This window comes from Mesocricetus auratus, unplaced genomic scaffold, assembly GCF_017639785.1.
Source record: "Mesocricetus auratus isolate SY011 unplaced genomic scaffold, BCM_Maur_2.0 Super-Scaffold_6730, whole genome shotgun sequence".
Lineage (NCBI taxonomy): Eukaryota > Metazoa > Chordata > Mammalia > Rodentia > Cricetidae > Mesocricetus > Mesocricetus auratus.
Window position 1 is genome coordinate 110,853,620 of NW_024429184.1, and position 16,188 is coordinate 110,869,807.

At 37.2% G+C, this 16,188-nt stretch overlaps 1 protein-coding gene across 1 annotated transcript; it reads right to left on the reverse strand.

The window, feature by feature from the left end:
* Positions 1–523: 523 nt before the first annotated feature.
* Positions 524–13,100, reverse strand: Spink6 (serine peptidase inhibitor Kazal type 6). Its single transcript, XM_005069160.3, has 5 exons — positions 12,984–13,100; positions 10,307–10,329; positions 3,922–3,996; positions 1,684–1,799; positions 524–651 (listed from the first exon to the last, which is right to left on the reverse strand). Exons 1-5 carry the CDS (start codon positions 13,039–13,041, stop codon positions 606–608), a joined length of 318 nt encoding a protein of 105 aa, XP_005069217.1. The 5' UTR covers positions 13,042–13,100; the 3' UTR covers positions 524–605.
* Positions 13,101–16,188: the final 3,088 nt, after the last annotated feature.

The window sequence follows — 16,188 nt, forward strand, 5'->3', positions numbered from 1 at the left end:
TGAGCATTTCTTTTCTTCTTTTTCTTCAGAATGCCTCATGATATTTTCAGGAAGCCAAATACTGTGTGTTCTTAAATATGACACACTCAAAATACACTATCTCAAAGGTAGTTGAAAACAAACTCAATAGATTATCCATGCTTTGCTTTTTATGTAAAATATCCTTACTGAATTTAAGAAGCACTAATATCTTGTTATTTAATATGGAAATAACATATTGTAGATTGATATTAGCTTCATTGTTGTCATGCAAATTCCAAAAGTGAAATAGGGCAGACAGTTTTGTAGGACTCCATTTTGATGGATAGTGTATTTTGGTGAGGCAAGAAGTGTTTTGATTCAAATTAATGTATCAAAATCAGTATTATCTGTTGTATCAGTTTGCTATATTAATCCAAGACCAAGAGGTATGAAATTCTGCAGAATTTACTTTATTGACAAGTTGAAGGAACCAAACATACTGACCTACATAAGACCCACATAGAGAAAAAGATGTGTTTTATTTTTTTATGGTTGTATGACATTTTCCAGAGAAAAATAAAAGCAGAAATCAAAAAAACAAGGGTGACAGGATAGGCAAGCTGGCACAAAACACCAGCTCTAATTCAGCATTTCCCATGATGCTTCAGGTTGATCTTCCCAGAACTTTTCCTATGAAAAAGAGACAAATATATACTTAGTTCAATATCCATGTTTTTTTACAGAGTCCAGGGAGGGCAGTTTTAAGCATGGCAAAACCCATCCGATGATTGAGTTTTGTTGGTATGTATACTGCTAGTCATCAGAAGTAAACTGATTCCCTTCCTGTAACTGTGAAAGGAAGGAATCTTCGAGCAATCTCAGGGTTGGTTCTCAGAACTCTCAACACCCATTACTCATCATTGAAGAGTGAAAGGTAGAGGATGGATAAATGATGCCAATAAATAATAAGTCATAGTTCTGTCCTGGAAGAATATTTAAGAATATGAATGAAAACTTGACACATTTTGCATTTTATAGCAGACCCCACATGGAGGTTTTATCAGGTATATGTCCTTCCATTTATTCAAATCTCATCCTATACCCCCAACTTCTGCTGAGAAAAAATTTGTTATGAATTGCATAAATAGTTAATACAGAGATCAATATTGACATATTAAACTATTTTTGAATAAGAGAAAGTGGAGCTGGAAAGATGGCTCACTGTTTAAGAGCACTGGCTGCTCTTGGTGAAGAGCAAGGCTTAAGTCCCAGAACCCACATGGCAGCTTACAACCATCTGTAACTCTAGCTCCAGGGAGTCTGATATCTTCTTCTGGTCTCCTTGGGCACCAGCCATGTACATGGTGCACAGACATAAATGCAGGTAAAGCGCTTGTACACATAAAATAAAAATGAATAAATATTTAAATAAAATAATATGATGAAAATTATAAGAGTTATTAAAGGTAAATTGTTATATGCAAAATGTATTGTAAAGAAATCCCAAAATGCATTATGATAGGTACAACGTAGTTAAAGTGTTTTGAAATAATTTGTTTATTCCCTTTTGAGACATTTGTTTTAAACCACTTTATGGAAGTATATTTCTTTAATCTCCATAGGAGATATGGATAGAAAATGCTAGGCTATCCCAAGAAAATATTAGTTTAACTTTGGAAGTTTACGCTCATAAGATGTAGGTGTGGTGAGAACAATACTTACGCCAATGCCTTGCAGAAGGCACATTTATTTCCATATGTTTGGCCATCTGAACCACAGAGTGGGTCAGACTCCCGTGTGCAGAAAACCTTGGGGTCACGGAACTCACCACAATTAATCTACAATGGAAAAAGATTGTCACTAATATCATATCTAATAGACTAGTGGCTTGGAACAGAAGCTTAACGTAATGCATCCTGAAATGGATACTTAGTTAGAACACTTTGTTTCACATTTATAAATATAATGTTTTTATTAAGACATAGGAACATGAGAAATACATTATTACAATTATGAGTAAATTAATAAGGTCAAATTCTATAAGTAAGACATTTCTTTCGATATTAAATTGATGTAGTTGAAAATAGTTTTGTATAATATATGCCAATTCTTTCATAACATGTATTATGTTAATATATTCTAATAGAACTTCTGCATGCCACCAAAACATGGATGATCCTCGCAGGGGAGTTTCTAGGCAGTACTTGAAGCTTCCTGTGAATGCAATGTCCGTTTATATACTGAGAACAAAATTCTTTACACTAACTTGCTGACTACTATAGTATTTTGTTAATGACACTCTAAGCTAATGTGTTTAAAAGGATCTTGAGGTTTCATTCAGACTCATGAGAACATGTTATGTCTAATTAAGAACAGCTCTCATGGAAATTCATGGTAGTATGCTAATAACATATCCTATCCATTGCACTAATCAAAAATAATTTGATCAGTAGCAGTAAGATTCTTATTACTACAAGAGGAATAGAATTGATATTTGGTGTACTTTCATTTCCAGTATACTAACAACATGAAATATGTTGAACAGAACTCCTGCAAATATCAGGAACAACAGAGTGCCATTTACTTCCACTAGAATCATATCCTCACATCCTCACGTTTTTTTTTTCTGAGACAGAGTTTCTTTGTATTGTTTTGGAGGCTGTCCTGGAACTTGCTCTGTAGACCAGGCTGGCCTCGAACTCACAAAGATCCACCTGCCTCTGCCTTCTGAGTGCTGGGAATAAAGGTGTGTGCCACCAACGCCCGGCTACATCCTCACATTTTAAAATATCTACATAAAAGTTAATCAATTTCAAACATATGACTTCAGTTGAACCTGAAATGTCACTGAGAAGCATATTGAGTTATATTGGGCAGCAGGAAGAAGAGACTAGAGCACTTCTGGATTTGAGGACCACACCCATGCTTGAACATATCACTTCTCATTTTTGGCTCCATAATTTCCAATAATCTACTGAGGTTCAATAATAATATATCCTTACTGAGAGAATTAGACTTAGTGTCACTTTATATCCTTGACCACATTTATGATCAGGGCACATAGATTTCATTAATATAACTTGTCAGTTTTAATGAGCAACATAAATGCTTTAGATACTAAAATTGTATTGTATTAGAATTCCACTTAGCTGAGTATATTTGGGTTGTTGTTGCCATAAAACAAGCAAGGCTAATTATTTGAGATAATAGGTATATTATTTCACCATAGAAACATACCTTATACACAAATCTATGTTTTAGAAATAGGATAGTAGTGAAATCTATGGACCTTGGCAAGTCACTATCATATACTGACAAAACTGTCTGAATTTTGCATGGGAATATCCTTGATAGACATGAAAAATAAACACGTACATCAAGTTTAAGGTTCTTGAGAGTATCAACTGCATATTTTTGTTGAAACTTGCCATCTTGTATTGTTGAGGTGATGGAGTGTGGTACTGACTTTCCTCTCTGTGCTGAAATACCAACCCATCCTCTTATGTTCCTTCCATATCAATAATCTTTCTTTTAAGTTTTCAAATGGAATTAAATCTAGAAGATCTGGAGAACAGCATACACTTAAAACACATTTTATTCCTCAGACCTTTATGTAACTTAAATTATTATCATATGTGTTCACAGCTATATCCTTGAGACCAAAAAGAATGAACCACAGAGTTGTCTTTGATATTTCATTTGTTCCACAAATGTGCAATGAATAACCAATGATAGAAGGCAAAGTGTTAGGTGCTGGTCAGACAAGGAAGGGGTAATAAACAGTGTTTCTGCAAGCACACCATTGCATCTTAATCAGAGAGGAGAGAAGAGATAACATAATCATAGCACGATGTGTGACAAATGCTACAGGAGAAAAACACAGTTGTGTGCAAGCTGAGCAAAGAGCAGCTGGATCCAGAACCTCAGACAGTAAGAGAAATAAACAAGAAAGTCCCTTACTTTAAAGAGACGACCCCTTAAGACACCTTTCCTTGGTAATCGGCCCTCTGATCTTGTGATCCATCCTCTTTTGTCCTTTGGAAAGCAGATATAAAGACAGGCACTTGGGGAGAGCATTCACTTTGAGTATTTCTCATTCCCTCTGCCCTCCCCAAGCTCACTTACCACCTTCTGCTGCCCATTGGAAAAGATTAGGAAGAGCACAGGGTTGTAATAAACACATTCATACAGATCTGCTGGCATGTGAACAAGTTGTCTCACTGCTCCCAACCTGCTAATTTGTGGGATGCTTCAAGAACTCTGCAGCGAACTAGAACTTTCCAATATGCTCTAGAACTCTCTCTACTGTTGGTTGTGTTATCTTAAGTGAAACAATTCCTGTGTTTTTAATTAATTCAGTGAGGAAATCATCCCTCAGAGGCCTACCTTGCCTTGTTCCCAGAATCTCAGGGTCATCCAGAGACCAAATGTGGCATAGGAAATTTGTATTGTGGAATGTTTGAAATGGTCCTGGATTGGATTGCAGAAAGCAGCCTCTTTATGGGAGGCCTCTTCTTAAGGAAGCTCTGGGATATTTTTCTATTCACTTTGTATGATCTTTTCCATTATAGTCACTCTTCAGTGGCATTTCCAGCTCTTACCACATAAAGAAAAACATTAAGATTTATTATTGGCATGCCTTTCACCTGCCTGAATTTCTTCTTTTTAACTTGGCTGTAGGTTTCTGAATGACATTCAAATGATGGGCTTCTTAGTAGAAGTCAAAGCAGATCTAGACTGAGGAAGATGGTAGAGGTAGACTACCTCTATTCCACTTAGGTTCCATTCATGGTGCAGTAGGGTGCCAGGAGATGTGAAATACCTACCCTCTGGATCTAATGAAAATGAGTCCAAAGAGCTATGCTTTGAGGAGGTTGTTCTTCCAAATGGAATAAGACAGATTTGGATTTGAGTTTCGCCTCTCATACTTACCAGCTGCATAACATTGAGTTTAAATTTCTAACATATGTAGCAAGAGGCTGGAAACATCCATATATCAGACTTTCTAAAGTGTCCAGTTCTATGTGGAAGACTGTTACTACCAACAACAATCTGGTAAACTGTATTATAGCTCAGAATTCTGGTGTGATTGCTTTCCTATTATAATGTGATTTATTTTAATGTTAGTTGGATTGCTTTCAGGTTTAACAAGAAATACCATTCAATATTCTGTGATAGTCAAGACTTCTATCAGTGGTTTTTCCCAATATTTTCTCCCTCCCTCTCCCACACTTGATCACTCCTATTCTCAAGATGGGGGACATCTGGGGCGAGGCAGACACCTAGTGCAATGGAAACTCCATGGAATCCCGACAGTAACCCTAGCCAAGACTCCTAGACATGGGGGACACAGGAACCTGAATTGGCCATCTTTTGTAAACAGACAAGAACGCAAGTGGAGTGATTGGGACACCATCCTGTCCACAAAACTTTCCACCTGCAGTTTATCCTGCCTACAGTGTTCTGGCACTGGAGTCTAGGAAAATGGTCACCAAAGAGATCAAAGATACTTCATCCAACAACTGAGGGGTGTAGATCAGACAGAGTTCCACAGCCAAGCGTTAGGCAGAGCTCAGGGAGTCCTGCGGGGGTGTCTATGCAGGTGTCTGAGGAACTAGAGTGTTTATGAACACCAAGAGTCTACAGAATCAACTGACAAGGACTCATGGGGGCTCAAAGAGATCAGAAATCCTGTAGGAATCTGACCCAGATCCTCTGTATGTATGTCATGGTTGTATATCTCACTCTTCTTGTGAGATTCCTAACAGTGGAAGTGGGGGCTATCTCTGACTCTTTTACCTACTTGTGGGACCATATTCCTCCTACTGGGTTGCCTGGTCCAGCCTTGACATGATGGTATGTGCCTGGTCTTACTGTAGCTTGTTATGCCGTGTTTGGTAGATCTCCCTAGGAGGTCTGCTTTTTTCTGAGGGTAATTTTGTGGAGATGGTTGTGGAGTGGGAGAGATTGGGAGGAGGGGAAGAAGGGGAAACTGATGTCGGGATGTAATATATGAGAGAAGAATATGTATATAAAACTTCTGTCGGGGCCTTGGGTATTAATCTAAGTATTGCCCTGCCCCCATGTGGTTCTTCAAAGAACTGTTATCTCCTAAAATTTTTCTGGAATGGTATGACATTTCAATACTCACATTAGTAGTTTTTATTGAGAAAATAGAATTATTTAATTTCATTGTAATTTGAGCACATATGCTCATAAGGGCAATTAAAGCCTTCGGATGATTAAAATTTTAATCATATTGAGGTTACAAGTCAAGCCAATGAAAATGTGCATCCTCACACATGCGCACATGGACTTAAGAGGGAAGATGATGTCTTCTGTTCCTTGCTGAGAAACATTTGCAGTCAATTCCAACTCCATCCATGATCAATTCCAGCCTTCTTAACCCATCTCTATCTAGAGCAGCAGTTCTCAACCTGTCCATCATGACCCCTTTGGGGTGTAAAATGACTGTTTTTACAAGGGTCACTGAGATCCGTTTGCCTCTGCTCCCCAAGTGTTGGGCTTAGAGGTGTGGGCCACCAATGCCCAGAAATATATGCAATTCTTGATCTTCAAAATCTTTTTAAAATTCCTAGATTTATAATATGTCAGTTGCTTTGTTTTTCAGCTATTTCTTTTGTTTTTCCCTCCTTAATATTCCCTCTACAAATACATATTTTCTCGAATAACACTGATATGTCCAAAGTTTTTATTTTGAATTTTCTATTAATAATTCAATCTCTAATTTTCCTATGTCAGATGGTTAAGAAACCTGCAATTGGCAAATGGATGGCACTAGAAGAAACCATCTTAAGCGAGGTAACCCAGTCACAAAAAGAGAAACATGGCATGTACTCTCTCATATATGGATTTTAGACATAGATCTGGGGAGTGCCAGCCTACAATCCCATGGCTAGAGAGTCTGGGAAACAGAAACTTCATTCAGTGGCTGATGGAAGAAGAGGCAGACTCCCATGGCTAAGCACTGAGCTGAACTCAAGAAATTCAGTGACAGAGAGGGAGGACTGATGACCAAAGGGATTAATACTGGGCTGATTTAACACCCAGAAACAGCTGACCTGACAAGGGTTAACTCTTGAATCCCAGGCTGATGCCTGGGAATCCAGCATGGGACTGATCAAGACCCCATGAATGTGGGTGTCAGTGAGGTGGCTTAGGTAATCTATTGAGCCTTGGGTAGTAGATCAGTATTTATCCCAGGTATACAAATGGACTTTGGACTCCCATCCAACAATGAGAGATGCACTCTCACCCTGAACTCTTGGGGGAGGGTCTAGGCCCTGCCCTGGATGAAATGACAGACTATGGACACCCCCATGGAGGGCCTAACCCTCCCTGGGGAAATGAGGTGATATTGGGGGGGGTTGGTGGGAGGGCACCGGAGGAGGGGGAGGGAAATGGAGAGGGACCTGGAATTGACAAGTGAAGCAACCTTGTTTCTAATTTCAATTTAAATTTAAAAATGAAAAATACATATAAAAATGTTTTAAATATACAAAAAAGACACCTGCAATTACTGGTTTAAGTCATAGTTAAGATTTTTTCCTTTGAAATGTTTTCTTTTCTTTCTTTCTTAACTTTACTTTGCTAATTCTGATTTAGTACCTGTAAAAATCCTTAGAATTTTTTGTCTGGACCAATACCACAAATTCAGTTCTATATAAGAGATTGCCTACTGATATCAAGAGACATGATACTTTAAACTATGGCTTTCATCATATTCCTTGCATAAGACAGGATGACAATAAGTGTCACATCAGGTTCTAGGGAATAGTACTGCTCAAAGCCTTTTACAGAGACAACACGGTGGCTCTTCACTTTTGACTACAGCTAAGCCAATACGGCAGACACAGCAGTCCTGGGATTTGATTCTGCCTACTTCCTGCTGCTGAAAAGACTTAACCCACATTCTTTTCACCAGTCTTCAAGGTTTTGTTCCATCTGTGGTTACAGGGTGGATACTCTCTAACACCTCCAAACTACATTTAAATATCCACAGTGCATTAGTTTTAAGTAAAAATCGAGGTAATTGGAGATACAAGAACCTCATCTTAGTAGTAGAATGTTGTTTTATAAATGTTCTACAATTAATCATTCTTTATCTTGAAATGCAATAGTTATTATACATTACACAGAAGAAACAGCTGCTAGGGCCATACATTTAAACTTCCAGCCTGGAAAGTGAAAATGGTCGGAAAGAAGGAAGCATTCATTCTATCTGGAGCCTAGGCTTGTCTGGTATGGTATTCATTACCTAAACCAGGTTAACACTAAAATTAGATGATCCTCCTGTCTCAGCCTTCCCAGAGCTGAGGTTACATATATGGATGTGACAAAACACTCCCTGATACCATAAAGAATGGTTGTAAAAGAACACGAAATTTGTAAAGGCCTGTAATTAAGAGTGTGTACCATAATCTCCCAGAAGATGTGTCATGGACAAAATTCCCTAAATTTTGAGTGCTGGGGGAAAGCTGTCTTCCTTTTGTCTTGGCTGGGTCTGGCTTGAGCCAGCATGCTCCTACTGTCAGTAATTCCTTCTGCCCCACTCTCCCTTTCACCATGAAGACGGAAGAATAAGGCCGCTTAGGTGTGGTCTCGAAGGGCAGAACCTTCCTTGTATTTTATAGTTCCAAGGCAGCAGCTTTAGCAATGCAGGTTTGGTTCACAATGATTCAAGTATTTAGTTCATGAAGAGGCTTTGGATAGCACTGTATCTTATCCTTCATCTTAAAATGTGAAAATGGAGGTGATGATAAGGGAAAGATATCGGCCAAAGCACATAACAAGTAACTGTAAATGAGGTTTCAATCGCCTGTATGACTGACTTCAAAACAGTGCTCCTCAGTCTAGCTTGGTTATATTTTTTTCATTGCTGGATTTTACTCTGTGTAGCTATCATCTGTACAGTCGTTTAGAATATAGATCCAAACTCCTTAACGATTCAACTCTTACTGAACATCTTTGATGAGGGACTGTGTATTTTATGTCAGGTGACTCTGAAGCAAACAAACCGTAAGACTTCAACCAATGGAAAAGAACAGGATAAATAAATCGTAGATGTATATACACAGTATAAAATACAACTAAACTCTCAGAAATGTAAATCCCAAGAAAACAAGTGACCTGAGGGTTAATGAGAAAACGGGTTCAATTTCAGATATTTTACATTTATCTGCAATACTTATATCGTCTTATTTTACAGTCCAAGGGGATATGAAACACATTGGCTGAGTTGTAGGACCTTTATATTTGCTTCTAAGTTTAGTATAAGTTGTAGCATAACACTTATTTAGCACATATAGTTTAGGATATACAGCTTAATATAAGAACACAAACACATACGTGTTGGGTATATAAATTACATGACACCATCAATTTTAAGATGAATCTAAATTTATGACATAATAAAATAAACTCTTATAAATATAGTGCACATAACAGAGTTGAAAAGTAGTTTTAAACTTTTTTTGCATGCCCAAGCAGTTGACAACATTGTCTGGAAAACTGATGCCAAGAGTTCTTTGATATGCTAAGATTTAAAAAGCTGGTAACCAAATCAAGTGGAAATGCTTGACAGTAACACAGGACCAACAGGGCAAGCAGCATTTGTTTGTAGAAGTTTCCAATAATCAGTTCAAAAATACATAAAAATTGCTGTTGAAAAAAATCTAAGAGAAAAAAAACTTAATGAAGAAAATCTATGCCCATTTTGGGTTTTAATCCCAACTTGCATTTAAATTTGAATGCTGCAGACCGTATACCTTCCATTCACAAAATTATGTTCATTTCTTATTTCTGTAAACATAAAACTAACAAACAAAAACCCCAAAGTTCTTTCTTCTAACTCTATTAGAGGGAGTTACAGATCAGTAACTGATTTACACAGAATGTTTACAGTTTTCCTAATGATTTACCCTCTTTGTTCAGCTTAATGGTAATTGTAATTCTATAGGGTGAATTAATGCTTAATTTAACAGCCGTGATATTTGCAACCTTGAGAACTGAGAAACTTTTCAGCTCAATAGCCTGTTTATATTATGAATAGGACATAAACTTTATTTACTATCCATCCTATGCTTGTGTATGATCACAGCACCCTGACAACGTATAAAAATATTGTTTTAATCTGATTTAAACTTAAAATTGTATACCATGAGAAAATCTAGTTTAAAATCTCATTGTTCCATCTGATTTCTCAATTTGGCCTTTCTGTTCACTTTCTCCCCTTTTGTTCATAGCATAGACAAACCTCTTTTTAGCAATGGAATATCAGTCATATTCTACCTAGGCACAAAAGTACTAATGAACGGGTACTCACCTGCCCTCCTTGACTGAAGGCACCTGAAAAAAGCACAAATTCCAAACACTGTGATTTCTGAATGTGTAAAAGGGAAATCTACAAATTTAGCACAAATATGCACACATCTATCTGGCTGTTGGCCATGTCATGAAGCCTCAAAGTGTCTTATTTTCATGTATGTTCATGCCTTAGGGAGCAGTAGACTATGAAGGGACACATTTGCTGGGAGTTATGTTTAAGAGGTCACTAAAGATTTAAGATCTAGAAATTAATGTCACAGCTTTGGCCTTGCTTTTTGTTCACTATGGGAATGACTTTATTATCTCTGGCTCCACTTCATATTAGTGGGGTTGGAAGGAGTACCCTAACCAGCATCCCAAGGTACAAACCTTGACTCTCCTGTCAAAAGAATGTGTCTTGGGCAGTAGGGAAGTTAGGAATTTACTGAAATTTTTTACTGAAACTCAGCTTTAAAGATATGACCCAAATATGCATTCTTAAAGACTGATCCGCCCTCTTGCCATGTCTCATTTTCTGTGACTTCTCTACTTCTCTAAGTTTCTGAAGATGGGTCCAGGTGGTGTTTTACTTCTTACTCTCTTCTTCCTTCTTAATATTAACATCCACGGTTTTTGGTGTATGATGCTTTGATGCAGCTGTGAATGCACCAACACTTTTCTTGCGTGTAAACCCAAGACTTCTTCAGTGAGGAAGTACCAACTGATCCTGCTGCCAACATGGGCCAGTACTCAGTGATGATGTGCAGATGCACTACCAAATGCAATGCATTATTGGATGTAGGAGAATCCACAGCTTTTAAAGTTTATATGGGCCTTGCCATCTCTTCTAGAAGCTGTACCAGAAGCACTGATTCATAATTGGCAGAGTAAGTGATTATTATGAGCACAGAGCCTTCTGCTGGCTTCTTTGAAAGTTATGTCATAAACCCAGATGCACCTAGGGTTCTGTGTTTCGTTAATCCTGGCAGTAATATTTTATGATCTTGGAAAATTAATTCTACAATTTCAGTCAATATTTCACTTTGAAAAGTCTGTATTGGTAAGAGGAAGGATTTGCCCACTATTCCATATTTAGGAAACAGCAAGGCAAGAGGTAGACTCATATTGACAACACTTAAGAAAAATTACCTTATTTTATTTTAATTACGACATTACTATAAGGCATTTGTTGAACAATTACTGTGTTCCAACTACTATGTCAAGCTCTTTGTATCAGCTTTTCTCATTTAATTCACCATATAGAAGTAGTTATTTTATATTTTCATTTAACATATGAAGAAAGAAAACTCAGAAATGTTAGAGCTGAATGATGGAAATGCTAGGACTTAATTTTCTCAGTTTCAGCATTAGCTTCCTTGAGCACAGTACCCCATAATTGACCTCTGATGTGTCTAGGAAGCATCTATGCTCTGGAGAAAGTACATTTGTAAACTGCATCTTGTTAAAGTACAACTCTACAAAGATAAACTACAAAGGATGACAACTGACTTCAGGGGCTAAGTTGTAACAGGTCTAACTTTCTCCTACCTCACAAAAGATTTTTGAGTAGTTTTAAGTCAAACTTTTTCAGCAATATTACAGGAATCTTCCATCTGTATTTTAGTATGTATTTTAACAAGAATTTGTTTCTGTGAATATGACAAACTAGAGTGAGCTTTCTCTATCAACTTAATATCACTGGAAATTTAAAAAGTCTTAATTAAATTGAAAACATTGAAGACAACTAAATTTATCCTAGAAAATGATACATCACCCATGGAAGCCTACCTCCCACCCATAGCAGAGTTTAGTCTCATCTCTGAGCATTTCCACAGGAAACTGTGTCTCAGAGAAGTCATAGAATACCAGTGGGAAAGATGGCACAGCAATGGGTCAGTTTACCACAGTGGATACTCTGTGTTCTAACAGACATATAAGGAGATAACAAATAGAAAGGCTGTGTTCATCAGGGGGTTCCTTTGATTCAGAAATTCAGTCTTTTGATCTCCACATGAATGGTACTTCACGGTGTGGCTTTGAATCACCTAAGTTGATAAAATGCTTATCTATTGCTCATATAAGTGGCCCAAGATATTGTCTGTCTGCTTGAGTAATAGTTTTCTTTTCTTATTGCATGTGCTTATTCTCTCCAAAGCTCCCTAACTTCTTTTTAAAGTTTTCCACACTTAGTTTCTGTCCCCTCTCCTGTTTCAATTTCAATTATTTGAGTCTTTTTGAAGTAATTAAAAGGACAGAAAAGTTTTTCTGAAAGCCAAGATTAGTTTTAAGGCCAACTATTCATCTTCTCAACTTGTACTTACAAATAAGCATCAACTGTGATGTCTTTAAGACCTCAACAAAAACTATGTCTACTGACTCGTTATAATTTCCTTTTCCGCGTCACAGTTTCTTGTATGAAAAACAGAGTTCTGATATCCTTGCAAGAGAATCAAAGGTAATCTATAGCAGCCCTTAGTACAAGGCAAGGGCAAAGCACATGCTCTGGGAATGACACTTCTTATAGTCCACCAACATCATTGTCATCATCACTGTTACTGTCATCATCATTATCATATTTTCCCTTAACTGCTCTTTCACATAAATGTCATTAGAATTTTGTAATGTGAGGAAGGTCTACTCTTTTCCATTCTGGTTCCATGTAACTATGGGATGTTAGTTTTAAGAAAAACACTCACCTGAGAAAAAGCAGAGAAGAGCCAGAGAGAGGAGCAGGAAGGCACCTGCTATTTTCATGGTGCCAGCTATCTCACTCAGATCAAGGCTGTTTTGCTCAGCTTAGGTTCTCTGTCAAGACACTTCCAAAGAAACCTAGAATAAACAGTCAGACTTATATATAGAGAGAGACAGCAATGAAGGGAGTTGGGATCTCCACCTTCTTTATTAAAATCTCCTTCTAAAACCATATACAGTTCTGTTCACTTTAGGCATTTATGAGGATCGTCACCAGCTTAAAGAAATGCCTCATGTGCCCCATCAATCTTAAGGAAAACAATTATGTGAGTCGCACCTTAGATCTTATTAATGGAGGATGCTATTTTCTTCCAGTAACCTACATTTTCCTAACAACCAATACATCCCCCTGCTTGTTCACTCCAAGGCTCCACTATATTAAAGGGATGACTCACAGGTTGTGTTCTACTTCTCCTTATGTCTCTTACAGACAGGTCCTACATGCCTGTGGTCCAGATGAGTCACCACAAGGAAATGGAATTCCTGGGTGTAGCCTGGATTTTTCCAAGTCTTCAAGATGTACTTGAAGGAGAGAGGCATTCTTCATTGTTACCAGAACTTCATTAGAAGGAACAACATTTCAGGGCAGGCAGGAATAAGCCTGTCATTTTAAAACTCACTGCTGTAGTCAAAGGGCAGCGATTCCCAGTTTTTGAATTAAAAATAAGTCGATGTATTGTTTTCATTTTGTTAAAAGTATTGAAAAGTGACTGAATTGATAATATGAAATATAGAATGTTGAGTTCTTTCTTGATACTTCAAGCTAAAAATGAAAGTTATAATAGATAGTCTTAAGTGTAAAATCCTTGATGATATATCTTTATATAAGATAAATGGAACTAGTAAGCATATGACATACCAAAGGGTAAGATGTCATAACTCTTTACAGAGAACAGAAATATAAACAAAGAAAGTTACAGTCATAGTAGAAAATGCTGTCTTGAGACGTAATGTGCTATTTAAATTCAGTGAAGTAAATTATAACATATTAAGATAAAGGAAAGTTATGTAAAAGGTGCCCAAGTGAAACATGGGATAGTGGTGTAATCTCTTCATAAGTAAGCTATATGTTATATGTCAAATAATTGGTTTTCTCTTCATCATTTAAAATGTATATCGCATGTTCCATTTACTCAAGACATTTGATTTCCTTTTGAAAATTGCTTGAAATTTTAATTTGGTATATTTCAAGAGCCAGGATGAATTTTATGTTTTTCAAAATGATTGACAAACTATATTGGATTTGATCATCAAAATGTCATCAATTTGATCACTGGGAATAATAATTGTGCCAAAAGTAATTATTTTCATAGCTTTCCTGGTAATTATAAGAAAAGAACAATGAGCATGAAATAAACTCAATTTTGGCAAACAAATGTTGCCTTATATAAACTTTGGCCTAAGTTAATGCTTTAGTGTTTCATCTAAAAAAAAATGAAATATAGCTGTTTTTTTTTATTTTTGAGACAAGGTCTCACTATGTAGCACTGGCTGGTCTGGAACTCACTATGTAGATTAGGCTGGCCTCGAACTCACAGGAATCCAGCTCCTTCTCCCTACTCAATGTTAACATTAAAGACATTTTCCATCATGCCTCAATGGATTATTATGAATTTTATTTTCCAAAGTTTGCTTTCATGCTTAATAACTCCATGATATAAAGAACAAGTTTAGGTTTTGCTTCTAGATTGACCTGTGCTATATTATCAATGTCTTGCTCTTAGTAGACTGTGTATGTCTCCTGAAATCAATGGCTTATAGTTTCCCTTTTAATTATATTACAACCCTATTCACCAGCCTTAACCTTAGTGCTGTCTTTCCTTGGCATATTATTCTTATTTTCTTCAAGATAGATTAATGAATTGATTACGTAAAGGAATAGAATGACTTGCCACTGCTAAAATGGTCACATACTATTACAAGAGCTTATATAGTCTGTGGGTCAGAACAGAGTATTAAAGAAATTTTCAGTGGATATAAAAGAATTCAAATTTTCTCATTATATGTATATAATGTATCAGTGAGGCCACACCCAAACAGAAAGCTAACTCTCTTTCTCCCAGCGGTCATCAACAACCAATGGCTCCTCAGATAAAGATGAGACTTGCCCACTTCAGCATCATGCTGAGATTTTCTCATTTGAGTTTGCAAAGATCTTGTGTCTGCTGCTACAAACTCTGCACATTCTTATGTGCAGCTTCCCTGTTGTGGCTGGAAAATACTGCTTGGTGGTGGTCATAAATTGCCTCTGGTTCTGATAGTCTTTCTGCCAACTCTCCCACAATGTTTATGAAGCCTTTTGAGGAGGCAGTGTGATATAGATGTCCCATTCAGGACTGAGAATTCCACAATCCATTATTCTTCCCACCTTGACCTGTTGTGGAACTCTGCGTTAGTCTACATATACTTCAAAGAGAAGTTTCTATGAGGAGGCTTGAGAGATGCACTCATTTAGGAGTACAGTGATAAGTTATTCAAATTAAAAGTGACACAAATGGGACCTCCTGAAACTGAGAAGCTTCTGTAAGGCAAAGGACACAGTCAGCAAGACAAAAAGGCAGCTCACAGAATGGGAAAAAATATTCACTAACCCCACATCTGACAGAGGGTTGATCTCCAAAATTTACAAAGAACTCAAGAAGCAAGTCTCCAAAACACCAAAGAATCCAATTAAAAAGTGGGCTGCAGAACTAAATAGAGAATTTTCAATAGAGGAGTGTAAAGTGGCTGAGAGGCACTTGAGAAAGTGCTCAACATCCTTAGCCATCCAGGAAATGCAAATTAAAACAACTCTGAGATACCATCTCACTCCTGTCAGAACGGCTAAAATAAAAATCACCAACAACAATTTATGCTGGAGAGGATGTGGTGAAAGGGGAACACTCCTCCATTGCTGGTGGGAGTGCCAACTGATTCAGCCACTTTGGAAATCAGTATGGAGGTTCCTCAGAAAAATGGGAATAAACCTACCACAAGACCCAGCAACTCCACTCTTAGGCATATATCCAAAAGATGCCCATTCATACAACAAGGAAGTCTGTTCCACTATGTTCATAGCAGCATTATTTGTAATAGCCAGAACTTGGAAGCAACCTAGATGCCCCTCAACCAAAGAGTGGATAGAGAAAATGTGGTACATTTACACAATGG

What these genes read in the sequence shown, in the direction of transcription:
- Spink6 (XM_005069160.3), bottom strand. Translation starts at nt 13,041, where the DNA reads ATGAAAATAGCAGGTGCCTTCCTGCTCCTCTCTCTGGCTCTTCTCTGC. An exon ending in TCTTCTCTGCTTTTTCTCAG is followed by an intron (nt 10,330 to 12,983) that starts GTGAGTGTTTTT and finishes TGCTTTTTTCAG; the next exon opens with GTGCCTTCAGTCAAGGAGGG. An exon ending in CCTTCAGTCAAGGAGGGCAG is followed by an intron (nt 3,997 to 10,306) that starts GTGAGTACCCGT and finishes TGCTTTCCAAAG; the next exon opens with GACAAAAGAGGATGGATCAC.